Source organism: Leuciscus leuciscus, assembly GCF_965113295.1.
Source record: "Leuciscus leuciscus genome assembly, chromosome: 6".
Taxonomy (NCBI): Eukaryota; Metazoa; Chordata; class Actinopteri; order Cypriniformes; family Leuciscidae; genus Leuciscus; species Leuciscus leuciscus.
Window position 1 is genome coordinate 25,555,389 of NC_138730.1, and position 17,341 is coordinate 25,572,729.

Genomic DNA, 17,341 nt, shown 5'->3' on the forward strand with positions numbered 1-17,341 from the left:
ACTTTTAATCAAGTAGAAACATATAGTTACAATTGCATATTTTTACAGTGGAGACAGGTAATGTTATTGCACTAACAGGTAATTAATAAGGCTGAATTATATAATCAACTCATTAAATGTGTTTACACTAACAATAATAAGGGTAGTTTTTTGTTATCAGAAGCACTCTTTTCTGTAATATGAACGTATATTAAAGTCACCACCAGTTTGCTTTTGAGCAGGAAAATGTATGTGGAAATATCTGTGTAATGCGCCTTCAAATGTCTATGACTTAATTCTGGCTAACCCCCATGCATGTTTTAAAATGTCAGTCTAAATCAGAGACAAACCAAGCTTATTTTTAATCTTGACCATAAATGTTCAGTGGAAAGCTGAGATCACAGCACTGCCTCCCTCTCTCTCTCTCTCTCTGTGCACCCTATTGTGCCTCAGAAATCTTTATACAATCTCTGCGGCTCTTACCGGTATGGATGTGCTCCACATTTGATGTGCACAATTAGGAAAAGGCAGCATGTACAGAAACGGTGATTAAACAATCGAGGACACATCCTCTGCCCGCAGTGTCTACGCACGAGTATGTGACCTGCTGGATGACCCTGTAATTAACCGCCTCACCAGATCGGTAACGTCTCCCGTTGTGCTTCTGTGAGACTTCAATCTCAACGTGAAGCACCAAGAAGGGTCTTTTTTTTTTAACTCAAATGCATGTTCACTTGTGGTTAACTGTGCTTTTAATCTCGCTGCAGCTCTCAGATGTTCAACTGTTCAACTTTTAGTGCTAACCATTTTATTTGTATGGCAACAGCTGCTGTCCTCCAAATCTCCTGCGGTATGTTCATGTATGTCTGGGCCCCTGGGTGTTCATTGACGTCATGTGACGTTGTGGCTCTCTTAAATGTCTTTTTTTCTTTCTTGTTGATTAGAAACAATGGAGAGAGGAACAGGATGAACAGCCTTCTGGCTGCGTCCCGGTGGACTGGTTATTCAACTATGAGACTAAACGACTTCATATGAACTCGTTGCTCTGCCTCTGTTCTTCTTTCTTTACATTAAATGCTGCATTAAAGCATATAAACAAACATGCCTCTATGTTGAGCCGGCGTTTCGTAAGATGTTTTGACTGTAGATTAGTGATTGTGCTGCATTGGGCTAGTGTGTGGACCCGGGTGGGACATGCAGGCTGGGCTGGTTATGTGCCCAGATTAGGACTGACGTAGCACTACTGTCCCGTGACGCATGCTGGGTGTCAAGTGTTTCGATTCTGACAGTCAACATGCACCGTGTCATTCGACTGTAGAGGATTTAGTAACTGCTCTTTTACTCCTCAGACTGGAGGTGCTCTTCAAACGTCTGAAAGATTCTGCTCGAAGACTTTGTAGCGAGTTGGTATCCACTTAGAATCAATTTCAACCGGTTCCTGAAGGCAATGATAAGCTGAGTTGAAGCCAGGGGTGTAAAATGATACTGTGTCAGACTTGTTCTCAAGACAAAAACATACTTCAGTAAAAATTGGAAAGTTCCCATATTGTACTAAGTATCGAAAGTAAAAATGTTTTCTTAGATTTTGAAATTGACTGATTACAGTAGCACTAATGCTTTGTTTATGGAACGCTCTAGAACACAAAATATGCTAAATTTAACACCCTGAAACCTATTAAAGGGACAGTTCAACCAAAAATGAAAATTCTGTCATTTAACTTGATGTCGTTCCAAACCCATAAGACTTACGTTCATCTTCAGAACACAAATTAAGATCTTCTTGATGAAATCTGAGAGCTCTCTTTCCCTCCATGGACCGCTATACAACACTTTGATGCTTCGAAAAGTTCGTAAAGAGATTGTAAAACGAATCCATACGAATTGAGCGGTTTAGTCCAAATTTTCTGAAGAGACTTGATCGCTTTATATGATGAACAGATTGAATTTAGACTTCTAGTATTCGTACTAGTTTTCGTATGGATTAGTTTTACGATATCGTAATGAACTTTTTGAAGCGTCAAAGTGGTAGTTGCGTAGCTGTCAATGGAGGGACAGAAAGCTCTAAGATTTCTTCAAAAAGATCTTCATTTGTGTTCTGAAGATGAATGAAAGTCTTATGGGTTTGGAAACGACATAAGGGTCAGTGATTAATGACAGAATTTAAACTTTTGGGTGAACGAACCCTTTAAACTTGAAATTCAACTGTAATGGAGTTTATAGTGACAGCTGTTTATGTTTACTGACTGAACAATGATATACTTGTATACAATTTTTCATAGTTTTTTATCTCTATAGCTTTTTACTTAATTTTCTTCTTTATTAATAATAATAATAATATTAATAAATATTATTATTATTATTATATACCATAAGAACAGAGTGTAAGTATATGCTCCTTAAGACAAATGGTGACTATGACCAACTCAACTTATTATTATTATTATTTGTATTATTATTATTATTATTATTATCATCTTCAAGTTGGTTTATGGTCACGATGTGCCTTAAGGCTCATACGCTTGTACTCTTTACTTGCTATATACTGTCATCATGTCTTGACTGAAAAGGACAGCTTCATACATGCTTATTCTTTCTTGAGCCACAGGAGGCATCCTATTCCCAGAAAAACAGCCAGGAAAATTGTGTATTTTCCACAGCACTGCAAGCACAAAGACTGGTCACACGGACCAGTTCATCTTTAACCATCTGATGATGCGGGCAATTGTCATAACAGTGCACTGAACACTGTTAAAGGGATGGTTTACTCAAAAATGTAAATGATTGTTCAGAAAAGTATCTGTACTTTTCACAACGGGTTCACAATATTGTGGCCAACAGAACTCGAAACAATGCGAATTGCCAGTGAACTTGATATTTATTTTTGCACAATTATCGGATTTTTGGAATAAACAAAATTGTGATACTAAAATTTAGATAACTACATTTAAATATAGCTATTTAAAGCTAACAGAGAACTTGGCAAACTGAGGATCAGTGTTTCCCTTCATTTTCACTGAGAGGGAGCATTTCTCATGTTCACCTGTGAGATAAATTCAGATTTTCCATCAGTATGTGGAAATGTTTATTTTAATTTAAGTTCAATGCACTGGTATAATATTGCATCAATAATAATAATAATCAGAGAAATCAAACATTTGAATTTTGGTGGTGTTTTACCACAAACTGTGATTAATGTACTGAAATAATAGGCTGATATGCCTATATGCACAATGCACTGATGCAATTCCCACATGCAGTATAAAAACAGCATTAATAACAGACTGCTTCACTGAATGATGAAATTCCCACATTCCCTTTGATGGAGGATGTCTTAAAATGGCAACATGGAAATGTGTGGGTGGATAGATGTGTGGGCCAAAAATAGCACAGTAGAAATCTCTATAAATATTCATGAATGGGGGGAAGAATCTGAGGCTACCTGCAGCTCTAAATATAGCGCTTCTGCTCGGATCTCTCGCACAGGGATGGGCTATTTATAGTAGCACTGCAGAACAGAAGTGCCTCGCTCTGAGTGTGCACAGGGACCCATAGGAGAACAGCAGTAAAGATGAGGGACGGAAGCAGAAACGAAGTGGAAGCGACAGCCTCTGCCCCAAGCACAGGTATTTCTAGAGCTGGATGCGGTGTCCCCTCACGCCAGAGCGTACAGTAGAGTGACTTAAAGAGACGTGCTATTGTATATGTGTGTTTTGGTCCATGACGAAGAGTGCTGCTCTCCCTCTCTCTCTCTCCGTCTATATGTTTCTCGCTCCTGAATGTGGGCACATGGATAGGGTGTACCGGGTTGATTATATAATATGTAAGAGACATCCGTCTTGTCCTCATGCAACATCTGTGAAAGAGGTCGATTTGGAGGTCTTTGAAAACCCCTGTTGTACTAGATGACCACATAAACGTTACATAACGTTGAAAGCGCCATCACTATCAGATATATTTAATTCGCTCACATGTGTGCAACATGTATTACAAAAAAGCTGAATATACTGTATGGTGCATTTGGTCATAATTGAACTAAATCAACATAAATTGCAGTATTATGTGTTGGAACTAGAACAACAGAGACTATAAATAGATCTCCAAAGTGGTGTTGTCTCCTTTATCGTTTGATTGTTATTTATTTAGAAAATGCCTTTCCTTCTCTCTCAAATATAGAAAAAAATGTGGCCATTGACTTGCAATGTTGGTTCTCTCCTTCACACTAACTTAAGACACTGTAGAAGAATACCTTCATTAGCAACGGATCGTTAGTAAACAGACAACGCATCAGAGGCAAGGACCATTGATTAATGAAATGACCTTATATGGTTCATGTCAATTTTGTGCTAGTTTGATTGGGAATTGGCTTCACCTGAGGAGGTTATTTTTAGGCCTCTCATGCTTCCACGTCAATGAGCCGAGGCTATTTTTAGCTTCGCATTCCTGCATCACATTGACCTTGAAGAACACAGCCCATTCAGAGCTTTGCTGCCTCTTGTGTTTCAGGAGGTCTTACCCAATCCACAAAACCTGAATCTGTCTGAGACGGACAGATTTACTGCACTCAGGCTGTGGCTTAGAGGAGGAAGAAATCTCAAATGCATTTCTCTCATTCACTGTCACCATAACCGACATGCTAGATCTCTGTCTGTGGAATGAGGTCGAATGCTGTAGCTGTAGCTGACATTCTTCCAGTGTTGCTGTATACAGCTGTGTTTAAGAATTATAAAGCGGAGTTCACATTAAAAATATTGGATTAAAAACCTAGAATTAGAATAGAAACTTTTAGGATAAAAAAAAATGCTTATGATGTAAAATAATAGAAAGATAATAAAAGATTCTGCATTGTTTCTGGGTCACTACTCAATATGACATTGATCATGTGATTCTTTACACAATTGGTCAGATGTTTTTGGATAGATGTTCTAACACAAAATGTTTTTTGGATTGTCTCAATTCATATTATTGAGACTGAATTGAGTAATACATTTTGTAAATAATATTTTGTAGTATATATACTACAAAAGTAATATATTTTGAAAATATCTACCATTTATCAGTTATCGGCCATAACAAAGATATTACTTTTAGCTTATCTATAGTAGCCAACATTTCAATATTGGTGTACTCCTATTGGATAACATGATTGGTACGTTTTACACAAACTTGTGATATATTACAATTATATAATGTATAAAACTGTATTCACTAGTGGTCTCAGACTTTCTTGAGCGATGTAGTGTCAGAGCTGCTGGCTTGATATTAGTGAGGTATTGAAAAGTAACCTTGTGTTTGTCATGGGGTCATGGAGATCACAGAGACTGTGATATCATTTTTATCTCTGTCATATTAACCCGCAAGGCTAGAGCTTACATCTGGATTGATGCAGGAAGTGTCTCACTTCACATTTGTGTGTAACCATTTTTATCAATGTCTCAGTGACCGTCTATACTATTTTGCCATTTGCACAGGGTGTGTGTTGACCGTATGGTGTCATTAGGTACGATTTATCTGAAAGGAGTGTAAAAATGGCAAATTAAAAGTTAATACATCATCCCAGGTAAATTGTTCATCTTTCTTTCTGTTTCTCTTTCCTCAGTTTTGATGTTGAGAATGGGCTGTCGGTGGGCCGCAGTCCTCTGGAGTCCCAGGCCAGTCCAGGCTCCAGCCGTGTGCTGCCGGCCAATTTCCCTCACAGTCAGCGGCGGGAGTCATTCCTGTATCGCTCGGATTCCGACTTCGACCTTTCACCTAAGGCCATGTCCCGAAACTCATCCACGGCCAGTGAGCTGTGAGTATCATTCGTCTCATTCATGATCCCCTAATATACTGAAGCTCAAGAAATGTCTGGACCCTCCGATGCATCAAGAAATCTCATACTAAATGCATTTACGATGGCTTCTCTGAGTAGAAAAAGTCACATAATTTTTTTATAACTTTTTTCATTTTTATTTTTTTTTAAATAACCGTTGTTGTTGTTTTTTAAAGAAATTAATATTTTAAATTGATCAAAAGATTTCTATTTCAAATTAATGGTGTTCTTTTGAACTTTCTATTCATCAAAGAGTCTTGACAAAAAATTTCACAATTTCAAAACATTAGGCAGCACAACACTGATAATAATGAGAAATGCTTCTTGAGCAGCAAATCAGCATATTAGAATGATTTCTGAAGGATCATGTGACACTGACGACTGGAGTAATAATGCTGAATATTCAGCTTTGCCATCACAGGAATAAATTATATTTTAAAATATATTAAAACAGAAAACATTTACTTGAAATTGTATTAATATTTCACAATATTACTGTTCTTAATGTATTTTTGATCAAATAAAAGCAGCCTCGCTGAGAACAAGAGACTGCTTTCAAAAACAAAAATCTTACCGACCGCAAACTTTTTAAGTTTCCAATCTCAGTTTTCATGTACATTTTGTCTGATTCACTGCAAGCTTCACGTGTTACAAACTGCACAAGTGTGTACTTCAGCTACAGTGTTTTGTGGCTGGAAGAGTTCTGTTAATTAGGACTGTAAACGTTGCCTCATAACAGATGTGGCTTACTCCAGCTGGTTGATTATGTCTGAAACACAGTTCTCCCAAGACACACCATTTTAATAGTGTATTACATCAAATCATATTGCTCAGCCATTTTGGAAAATCCAAGGCACTGGTTAAAAACTCCTTATTTTTACCACTTCCAGCTGTTCTTTCCATCTGAGCACGCTTGCATGTCAGCTCTGGTTTGCTGGGATTTCACAAAGTCGGAAAAAGGGCGCCACATTCTTGTTTTTTTTCTGCAGTTTATTTTTCCACTTTGCGTCAAAGCTAGTCGCCCAAATCGAAACACCTTAAGACTGGTTCACACCGCCCCAACAAAACACCAACAGGGTGAACACAACCCGCTCCAACTGCAGGTGTTTGTTAGGGTGATGTGAACTAGTGTGCTTGCTTAATCCAAGGTCACCAACTCTTGTTGTCTTTTCAAAGGGAAGAGAGTTTGAAGCACTGGGAAGTCAACTGGCTCAATCGGTGAGGAGAGAAAAATATTAACTTGAAAGGGCTGTCCCGCATTTCTCCATTACAGGATCCAGGCCGGTTTTCTCCCCTAGTGTCTAAGACCAGTCAAACCTCAGAGCTTCCCCTCTGTCCTCTTTACCACCATGAGCGATCGGCATGCCACCATAGAGGCTTTGGAATATGTGAATAAAAGCGCAACTCCCAGTGTGTTCCCTAGTTCGGCTTCTCTCCTGCTGCTCCTCAAATACACATGCATGACACACCCTGTCCGACCACGCTGAACCCATCTATGTTCTTATTACGTATTTCCATAAGCTTTTAATGTAGGATTTCTAATATCCCATTGGAGAGTCTGAGGTGCCCTCCTTATGCTGAGCTGTTTTACCACCCTCTTGCTCTTCTGAATGATGGTGTGCTGTAACCTGAAGCCGACCACATCCTTAATTCTCCACAGTTAAACTCTTAGTCATTCTTTTTCACTGATCCTTAAGTAATTTTATGTGCCTCCTTTTATTATTGGGAGATTAAAGAGCTGTCTTTTCCAGTATGTCATTTTTTGAGTTTGATTTGTGATTTGTTAATGTATTTTTCTCTTACAGACATGGAGAAGACATGATAGTTACACCATTTGCACAGGTTGGTACTAGAGTGGGTCATGAAAATGGAAAGCTTGCATAGTCTGACATTAATAGGCAATTAGAGACTTTGCGTCATGTGGTTTCAGATGACCACTCTTTTAAGGAACATGGCAGTTTGACTCTACACCCCCTATATTTTAAAGACAGATTAATCTCCTAATATTCAGCAGTGACTTTTTTGTGTAAGTGGAGTGTGCTGCCTTTGGCATTGGCGGGAACAGCCCTTCCGCTCTTATGCAGCTTGTTTTTGGGATTTGCGTCACCACTGTACTCAGTTTACAAAACAGGCAAGGAATCCAATACCGCATTTGTCGATATGGATGCTGACAGATGAGAAATCTGCATGGCTTTGGAAATCAGATACCCTTCATGTCCTTTTGAAACTCCAAAAGAGCTGCAGAATTTAGGACAAACCCGGCTTTTTAAGCAAATCTTTCATTTACTAGGTCACCTCTCTATGTAACATTTATTCTCTCACTCACTCCAAAAAGAATTTTATTAATCAGCGTTAATCTTGTTTGCAAGTAATAATATCTAAACATTGGTAAAACAAGATTAATGCACTTGTGAAGCAAAACTTCATAAGATATTAAGACTTCCAAATTGTCCTTTCCTGTTAAAGCATAAAATATAAATTTTATAGTAAAATTTATATTTATTAATAAATTATGTTTTTATATTTATTGAGAAAAAAAATAAGCACTGGGCACTCAATAAATTTATCTCACTTTATATACACTAATATACACTAAATAACTCAATAAAGCACTCAATAAATTTATATTTATTTAAAAAAAAAAAAAAAAAAAAAAAAGTATATATATATTCCTGTAAATTCTCGCTTATCGGGCTTATGCTACTCTGAATAATGCCTGAACTTCGTATTTTGAGCACTTCTTGCGTTGTTTTTTTGCCTCTTCACGATGACTTGCTTAATTTAGTCCCAATTTGTAAGTCGCTTTGGACAAAAGCGTCTGCTAAATGACTAAATGTAAATGTAAATATTAATAATTGTTTTGATATATAATAAAATACAAAATGGTTATATATATATAACATTCTTTAAAAAGTGTTGAAAGTATCTTGTGCCGATTTGCTTATCGATTTTGGTGGACAATAATAATGAAATTATAAATACTGATAACTGATTTATTTTTGCAATGCTAAAATATGAAGCTGTAAGAACTAAAAAAAGAAAGAAAGTACTAAGGATGCGTTTTTGACATGGACCCACATTATTGTTCTTCTCATAGGTCCTTGCCAGCTTGAGGACAGTGCGGAGCAACTTTGCCGCTTTGACCCATCAGCAAGACCGTGTCCCGAGCAAGTAAGCCCTTTTACAGTCCTAGTAAACTGTAATCCTTGTTCAAATTCTTAAGTCATACTTGATCTTATAAATCTATACAGGAGGTCCACTGGAAACTACCCACCATCCATGTGCAAGACAAGCCTACCAGGTTAGACAACAAACTCTTGTAGAAAAGCAAAACAGTGCATTTCTTTGTATTGCATATGATGATGAACTTATTTCAGTAGCCATGAATATATGAACTGTATTTTGCAGAGGAGCCGTTTCAGAAGCTGGCAGTGGAGACTCTGGATGAGCTGGACTGGTGTCTCGAACAGCTTGAGACTCTCAAGACACGCCACTCAGTCAGTGAGATGGCATCCAACAAGGTAGATCTACTAAAATAAAAGAGGATTCATTTCTGACAGGCCCATCCCCACTGTCACCCAGGGACACCCCACTAATAACAGTCGAACACAATTCATCAGCACTTGCTGAAAACAGCAGCCGAATACTTAACATGCCTCCGTATGAATTACACATCGGAACGGGATTCATGCATGTCCTGAATCTCTCCCCTCCCCCGACCACATCGTGTGCTGAAAAATGAGAATGAGAGTGAAGTCACGGATGAATCTGATCCCCCCCCCCCCCCCCCCCCCCCCCCCCCCCCCCCCCACCCTCTCTATCTCCCCTTATTCCTGCTGGGGGTTTCATAGCCTGTGTGACGTGTGATTGGCCCACCCACGTGCACGCGGATACATACTCTCACACACATGTGCATAGATGAACACATTGTTTGTGTGTTTTCACTCTCACTAACATCACTAACGTTTCTAATACCCGTTCAGCAGTCACCCTGCTCTGGCTGAGGTGTAAAATATACTGTATATATATAACTGAGCGTGCAAAAACCATTCAAAGTATTTCGATTTAAATAAAAGTACTGAATTTTATAGATAGTTAATATAATACTTTTTGTCATCAAAATTGGCAGTGCCATATTTTCATATTAGATCGGGTAAGAATGGCAAGTCATGGGGTGAGCTAAACTGCAACATATTTAGAGATATGTATTTTTTAATTATTTATTTTTTTGATAAAGTTTTCACTCATGTAAAATAAATACTCTATTAATAATCAAATATTCCGTGTACACTTATGCACTTTGTTTTGATGAGTTAATGTTATCATAAATAATGAAGATGAATGAAATTACTGAATTGTACATTAACATTTAAAAGTTTTTTATTTTTATTTTTGGAAAGTCTCTTATGCTCACCATGTCTGCATTTATCTGATCAAAAAATATATATTGTGAAATATTATTACAATTTAAAATAGCTGTTTTTTATTTTAAGATTGTTAAAATTTTATTCCTGTGACGCAAAGCTGAATTTTCAGCATTATTACTCCAGTCTTTAGTGTCACATGATCCTTCAGAAATCATTCTAACATGCTGATTTATTGCTCAAGAAACCTTTAGTATTACTAATATAATCAATGTTGAAATCAGATGTGCTGCTTAATATTTTTGTGGAAACCTATTTTGCAGGATTTTTGATGAATAGAAAGTAAAAATGTAAATATATTTACTGTCACTTTTGAAAAATGTAATGCATAAATCGTAATGACCCCAAACATTTGAACATCTAAATCAATATACAACATAAATAATAACTGCATTAGTTATAAGTATTAATAAAACACCAGCAACAACATGACAATAGATGCAAAGCATGAATAGGCTCCTAAAGCTTTTCGACTTCAAACCAAGTGCACATGGTCCAGCCCCAGCCCCCTGTATCCACCCCATCCAGCCCCTGCATGTGCTGTGGAGCCGAGAGCCAATCAGAAGCCTTCCCCTGACCCAGTCTCTGTTGCCAAACTCATCTGATTGGCTGGCGAGTGGCAGCGAGTAGGGAGAGAAGGGGCTGCTGGGAGGAGCCTGATCTCTGTGTTTACACATGAATCAGGCAGAGTAGGAGAGCAGAGCATGCGGCAGCGATGCAAACTTGCTCCAGTCAGCGGCACACGCTCTCAGCCCGCCACAGGTGCAGCCCATGGCAGCTGGAGCTCCCGGTGCTGGGCTGAGCTCTGTGGTGCCGTCACATCATGAGCTGTGGACCGTTAGACTGCTGTGGAACCGGGGAGCTCGGGCAATCTGGACCGGAGCACAGAGCGTGTCTGCAGCATGTGCACCGGCCGCAGGGAGCTTCTGTTTTGTTCAAGCTTCATTTGGTGCTGAAATGCCAGACGTCAGTTTACTTGCTCTCTCTGTCGTGGATGTATGTTCAGGTAAGGCTCGTGTTGGGATTCTGCACATTCAGCTGTGCACTTTCATTTGGCAGCATCATGCTGGGAACAAGCTCTGAAGTTGAGAGGGATGCTCTTGTTGACACTCTATAAATTACAGATGGTGCAGAGTGTCTGTGTGAGGATGTCAGTCTGGGTGTGTTTCTGATGTGTGTGTGTAGCTCCTACAGTACTACTGTACATTTGCTGCCTCAGTCGGAAGTGTTTCATTCTGAAACCTTGTGTATGATTACATAATAGCACTACACAGATGAAAGGCTCTCCTCCTGCTTGGTCCAGCCCCTAATCTTGGATGCCTGTAGCAGCTGAATGAAGGGCTGTTACCACTCTGAATGCAGCTATATTCAGATCTGAGCATCTAAGTCACGTGATGTTTCACCCCTTAACATTTCTTAATTAAACATGTTGCACATATTTGTAGTTTTGATCTCAAAAGATTCAGTTGGGCTTTGTATGGAAATATGAAAATGAATGGTATGGATTTATTAAAATGAAATACAAGTTGGAGATGCTGATTCTCAAAGTGTACGTGTTTTCTTGTTCTACAGTTCAAAAGGATGCTGAATCGAGAGCTTACCCAGTTGTCAGAGACTAGCAAGTCAGGAAACCAGGTCTCAGAGTTCATCTCAAGCACCTTCTTAGGTAAAATCGACCAGTGAAAATCCTTTTTCTAATTTAATACAAATGTTTTCATTTTAGATTATTGGCAAAGCACAAAAATATTATCAATTGTGGAAAAAAATCCTATAAGTATATAAGATTTTTTTTCCACAATTCATAATATTTTTTGTGTTTGCCATATATATATATTTACATATAACTTTTTAGCTTTCATTTTTTTAATTTTTAGTCATTTTTGTATCTCAGCTAATTTTCTAGTTTTTTGTTTTGTTTAACTTTTCTATGTAATATTTATCTTATTTTATTTCAGCTTTATTACAATTAACAAAGACATTTTAATAGTTTTAGTTAACAGTAACAACACTGCTTTAAAAACAACATTCACTCAAGCTGAGATGGACTCCTCAAATCCATGTTATCCAGCATGATTTAAGAATGTCGAGAATGAGAATTTGAGCATGAAGAGCATTTTGTGCATCAATGGAAGCAGAAAATGCTGTCCTAAAATGGCCAAAGTCACAAATTTGCTTCAGATTTGGTTAGTGACTCAAAATCATTTTACATCATAAAGTTTCTTTGTTTTAAATCTTAAAACTTTCCATTTATTTCCTGGTTTAAATTCTATATTTTCACAGGTTTTCAGTGCTCATTTAATGAGCTGTGTCATTGTGTGTAATTATATATAAAATGAATTTGTGTTGCAGAGAAGCAACATGATATGGAGATTATGTCCCCATCAACCAAGGAGAAGGAGAAGAAAAAGCGGCTCATGTCTCAGATCAGTGGAGTGAAGAAACCCACACACAGCTCCAGTGTCGCAGCTTCCAGCATCCCACGCTTTGGCATCAGCACTGACCAGGAAGATCTGCTGGCCAAGGTGAGCTCTCACGGCCGGTAAAACACCCTATCAGCAACTAAAATCACCACAGTTAACATGGAGTTTATCTGCAGTAATTATAACAAAGTCCAACACTGTTTTAATTGCATCCAACTCCCTTTTGCAGGAGTTAGAGGACTTTGACAAATGGGGTGTGGATATTTTCAAGATATCCAAGTATTCTGGCAACCGACCGCTAACAGTAGCGATGTACACAACATTTCAGGTACAAAATGGGGAACAGAAAACTTCTCATGTAGTTTTGTTCAAACCATGACAATAACAAGTGTCCTGAACCTGTAATCCACAGGAAAGAGACCTGTTGAAATCCTTTAAAATTCCTGTAGACACATTCATTACCTACATGATGGCATTGGAGGAGAACTATCACTCAGATGTTGCATACCATAACAGCATCCATGCAGCTGACGTGGTCCAGTCCACCAATGTCCTGCTGTCCACCCCTGCCCTGGAGGTTTGTCTCAATCAACTCCCTTTTCATCATCTGCTCATTAGTCTCTGAAGCAAGGCTTTTCATTCGCGGAATTCTGTTTTGCTAGGCTGTATTCACCGACCTTGAGATCTTGGCCGCAATGTTTGCTAGTGCAATACATGACGTGGACCACCCTGGAGTGTCCAACCAGTTCCTCATCAACACAAGTGAGTGGCCACGCAGAGCAACAGCATCTTGTCATTGTGGTTACACACTGTGTTGTTTACTAAGAGCCTAATACTTTTCTTCAGACTCAGAGTTGGCTCTTATGTACAACGATTCCTCTGTTCTGGAGAACCACCACCTGGCTGTTGGCTTCAAACTGCTGCAGGAAGAAAACTGTGACATTTTCCAGAACCTGACCAAGAAACAGAGGCAGTCTCTACGCAAAATGGTCATTGACATGGTGAGGAAATGGAGGCAATGACAAATCTGTGAGGCTATGATGAAGAGGTCCATTCCTGAGAACTACAATCAACACGTGGTTTTATTTATTTATCGTGTATTTAACTCCTTACAGGTACTAGCCACTGATATGTCAAAGCATATGAACCTGTTAGCGGATCTCAAGACCATGGTAGAGACTAAGAAGGTGACAAGTCTGGGTGTGCTATTGTTAGACAACTATTCTGATCGCATACAGGTATACTTTCAGCTTTCGTGGCACAAAGCCATTTTATACTGATACAAATTAAAAGTCCATAATTAAAAATGTATGGTTAATCAAATGCTTAGGTTCTTCAGAACATGGTGCATTGCGCTGACCTGAGCAACCCAACAAAGCCTCTGGAGCTGTACCGTCAGTGGACCGATCGCATCATGGTGGAGTTTTTTACTCAGGGGGACCGAGAGAGAGACAAGGGCATGGAGATCAGCCCCATGTGTGATAAACACAATGCTTCCATTGAGAAATCACAGGTGATTACAGTCTTTGAAGACTTCGGGCCTCATTTTGGTATTTAGATTAATCTATAGTTTTATAATAGTTTTGTTAAATTATAATATAATATAAAATATAAATATATTATATTATATTATATTATATTATAAAAATATATACTGTATGTAGTAATATAAATGTGTGTTGTTAAAAATAATTTATGTTGAAATAAACTATAAAATGTAAAAAAAAAAAAAAAAAAGTGCATACTATAATAATACATAAATAATACTAAAATAACACTGATTCCTGATCAGCACTCTGGAGGGCCATAATAAAAATAGTATTAATTTATGCAAATAAATGCTCTAAATTACAACATTTTTATTTGGAATTTGGGAGAAATGTTGCCAGTAGTTTATAGAATAAAACAAAAATTGTAATTTTACCCAAACACAAACCTATAAATAGTAAAACCAGAGAAACTGATAATTTTGCAGTGGTCTCTTAATTTTTTCCAGAGCTGTATATTAGAGATACTATATCTGTAAGTAACATGAGTACCAATACCTGTATACAATTATTAGTGAAAATCCACTTTTTGTAGAAACATATTGACTGTGTATGCTTCATCCATCAGGTGGGCTTTATTGACTACATCGTGCACCCACTGTGGGAGACCTGGGCGGATCTGGTTCACCCTGATGCCCAGGAGATTCTCGACACGCTGGAGGACAATCGTGAGTGGTACCAGAGCATGATCCCTCACAGTCCCACTTCCACCCCTGAGGAAAAGGGCGGTGTGGTCGGGATGGGAGCGATGGGTGGAGGCATCGCTTCAGCGGGGGAGAAATTCCAATTCGAACTGACCTTAGAAGAGGAAGGGGAGTCTGACGTTGAAAGTCCGGTGGACGAAGAATTCACCACCATTGCACAGGATTCCTCCTGGACAGATCCAGAAAGCAAACATCCGTCTTCGGCTCCCCGCACACATCACACCAACCTGACCGCCCGTTCCCCTGGCTGCAGGACAATGTCTTTTAAGATTGGTGAGCCACCAGACAGTGAAGATGAAGATAGAGAACTTGACCAAGAAGGGAAAAGCGTATCGTGCCTGCGCCTGGGAACATAACACTAGTGCACCTTTTCGTTTAGTTTTCGTTTTCTTTCGTACTTCTTCTTCACCACCTCCCTATCCTTCTCCATCCCGTTCTTAGCTTCCTCGGGCAGAGGCGACGCAGTGCAGGAGAGCAAAGGATAGGTAGGAAAGCTTCCATGGGACGTTTTTTTATACAGTAGTCACCTTGCACTGGAGAGAGCTCCTACTCTACAGACTGTCAAACCATGAAGCTTTCTTAAAACGTTCTCAACAGTTTCATGACTTCGGGATGCTGGAAACTGCCTGTGTTATATGGACAGAGGAAATGTACTCAAATGTCTTCCTGTGACATCCCAGGTTTAAAGTTAACAAACAAGTGGACCTTTGAGAGCCGTCCGAACATATTGATTGATAAACAGGACACTTTTTATGTGAGATGTATGTGCACTAAAATGTTTTTTAAAAGATACACTGTTGACTTTAAGCTGGTCTATTATTAGCTGAACAAAAACAACCTAACCTTAACACAACAGAACATCTCAGGATTCAAAGAAACGATTGCTTTCATGTAGCAAACAGCTTGAGGGTACCCACATAGTGACCGCCGTCTTCCTTGGATCGCTAAAAAAAATCTGTAGACTGAAGTCGAGCCATGATTGTGATCTTTTGTATTTGTATGTGACGCCACCTAGTGCTTAATAGTGGAACTGGAGCCACATTTATAGGATTTACCACTCCAGCTGAACACCATGGCTTTGTATTGTTGTTCCTTTGCACAGATGATACTCATTTGACTATTATAATTTTAACTTAAAACCCTTCTCACATTTATTTGTAGTATTGCTGCTTTAATTTATGACATTCACATGGTTTACATATGCTTCTCGTTTATTTTTCTATTCTGCTTCATCCAAAGCATGAGCGTAAGCATTAATACGTTGTATGTCACTGTTTTAAATCGGCTTGCTTAGGTAGCACTTTAGAGATATCTTTGTCATTACCAAACGTTGCTCCATTATTAAGGGCTGGAGTCATTATTAGCGTACAGAAGACTATGATTGGCTGTGAATCAGCAGGGTAACCAGCATGTGTACGTACCCTGTAAGGTGGTCTCTTGAAGGCTGAGCTAGAACGGAAACCCACATTAGCTGTGTAGGAAGTGATCGATGTCCTTAAACCACATGTGTACTTTCTCTCTGTTTCTGTGCTGGTCACACTGAAAAATATGAGGTATATTACCATCTGTACAAATGAATGTCTAAACAGAAGTGAGCACTTTGTTCTAAAACAAGAGCTGAGCGCTGCAAGAGAAATTCAGTTGTCTAACACTAAAGCCAAAGTTTGTTTTCTGTGCCAGACCTTTTATGTTCTTTGGTTTTTGGCGATTGATCAGTGCTCTGCTCTTCACAGGGACATAGCCAATGACAGTACAAGTGCCAAGCAAGCATGATCCATGCTGTACTGTAATTTCCATTGTGCCACTGGCTAATTTCCATCAATGACATCTACTACTGTCAGTAACATACTGATTGGATAATTTAGTTGTCTTTCTTCTTTATTCAAAACTGTTGTTTTGTCAAACTGAAATTTTATTTAAGATTATTCATGATACATAACAGGTTTCATAAGTCTTTCTGACGCAATGTGCTCATTGTAAGTCAGATTTTTTGTGTGTGTCCTTTTTATACCATGGTATGAATTTTAATATTGGAGACAGTGAATCTTTGTATGTAAACGGGGCTTTTAATTATTGGCTATATGTTCATCTTAATGTCAGTCTGTGCTTTTAACAGCAATGTTTCGTGTGGTGAAAGAAATGCTGAGTGGCCGTGCAAAGTTTCGCCTGACTATACAACGCACACCTGTGTTTGGTCTCATTCTGTCGCAGATCTGACAATCCCAACAGTACTGTTTACCACTACAATGCTGTTACTAATGTTGCTGTGATTGTTTTCCTGTTCCCAATGCCAATAAACAAAGAAATATTAGTAAGCTGGACTCTTTGTGTTATATGGAAGGCAGCCCATTTTTGCCACATGAGAAAACCCCCTGCTTTGGTAAATAATTATTATGGCATAAAAAGTCACAATTATGAAAAACTCAATTGTAACATAATAAGTTGAAATTATGGAATC

The 17,341-nt window shown here is 38.6% G+C and overlaps 1 protein-coding gene across 7 annotated transcripts in view; it reads left to right on the forward strand.

Annotated features, from left to right (window-relative positions):
- The window catches only part of pde4ca (phosphodiesterase 4C, cAMP-specific a), a 40,735-nt gene extending 23,537 nt beyond the window's left edge, over nucleotides 1-17,198 (forward strand). For 6 of the 7 annotated variants that reach the window (XM_082171994.1, XM_082171993.1, XM_082171995.1 and 3 more), the window contains 14 exons: nucleotides 5,576-5,767; nucleotides 7,594-7,630; nucleotides 8,886-8,959; nucleotides 9,040-9,089; nucleotides 9,197-9,309; nucleotides 11,785-11,878; nucleotides 12,562-12,734; nucleotides 12,862-12,960; nucleotides 13,045-13,209; nucleotides 13,295-13,394; nucleotides 13,479-13,633; nucleotides 13,748-13,870; nucleotides 13,963-14,145; nucleotides 14,748-17,198. In XM_082171994.1, coding sequence (XP_082028120.1) covers nucleotides 5,576-5,767; nucleotides 7,594-7,630; nucleotides 8,886-8,959; nucleotides 9,040-9,089; nucleotides 9,197-9,309; nucleotides 11,785-11,878; nucleotides 12,562-12,734; nucleotides 12,862-12,960; nucleotides 13,045-13,209; nucleotides 13,295-13,394; nucleotides 13,479-13,633; nucleotides 13,748-13,870; nucleotides 13,963-14,145; nucleotides 14,748-15,239 — 2,050 coding nt within the window. In that variant the 3' untranslated portion in view covers nucleotides 15,240-17,198. Of the gene's footprint in view, nucleotides 1-2,919; nucleotides 3,603-5,575; nucleotides 5,768-7,593; nucleotides 7,631-8,885; nucleotides 8,960-9,039; nucleotides 9,090-9,196; nucleotides 9,310-11,784; nucleotides 11,879-12,561; nucleotides 12,735-12,861; nucleotides 12,961-13,044; nucleotides 13,210-13,294; nucleotides 13,395-13,478; nucleotides 13,634-13,747; nucleotides 13,871-13,962; nucleotides 14,146-14,747 lie in introns of those variants that run through there. The other variant, XM_082171999.1, reaches the window with a different exon arrangement.
- Nucleotides 17,199-17,341: the final 143 nt, after the last annotated feature.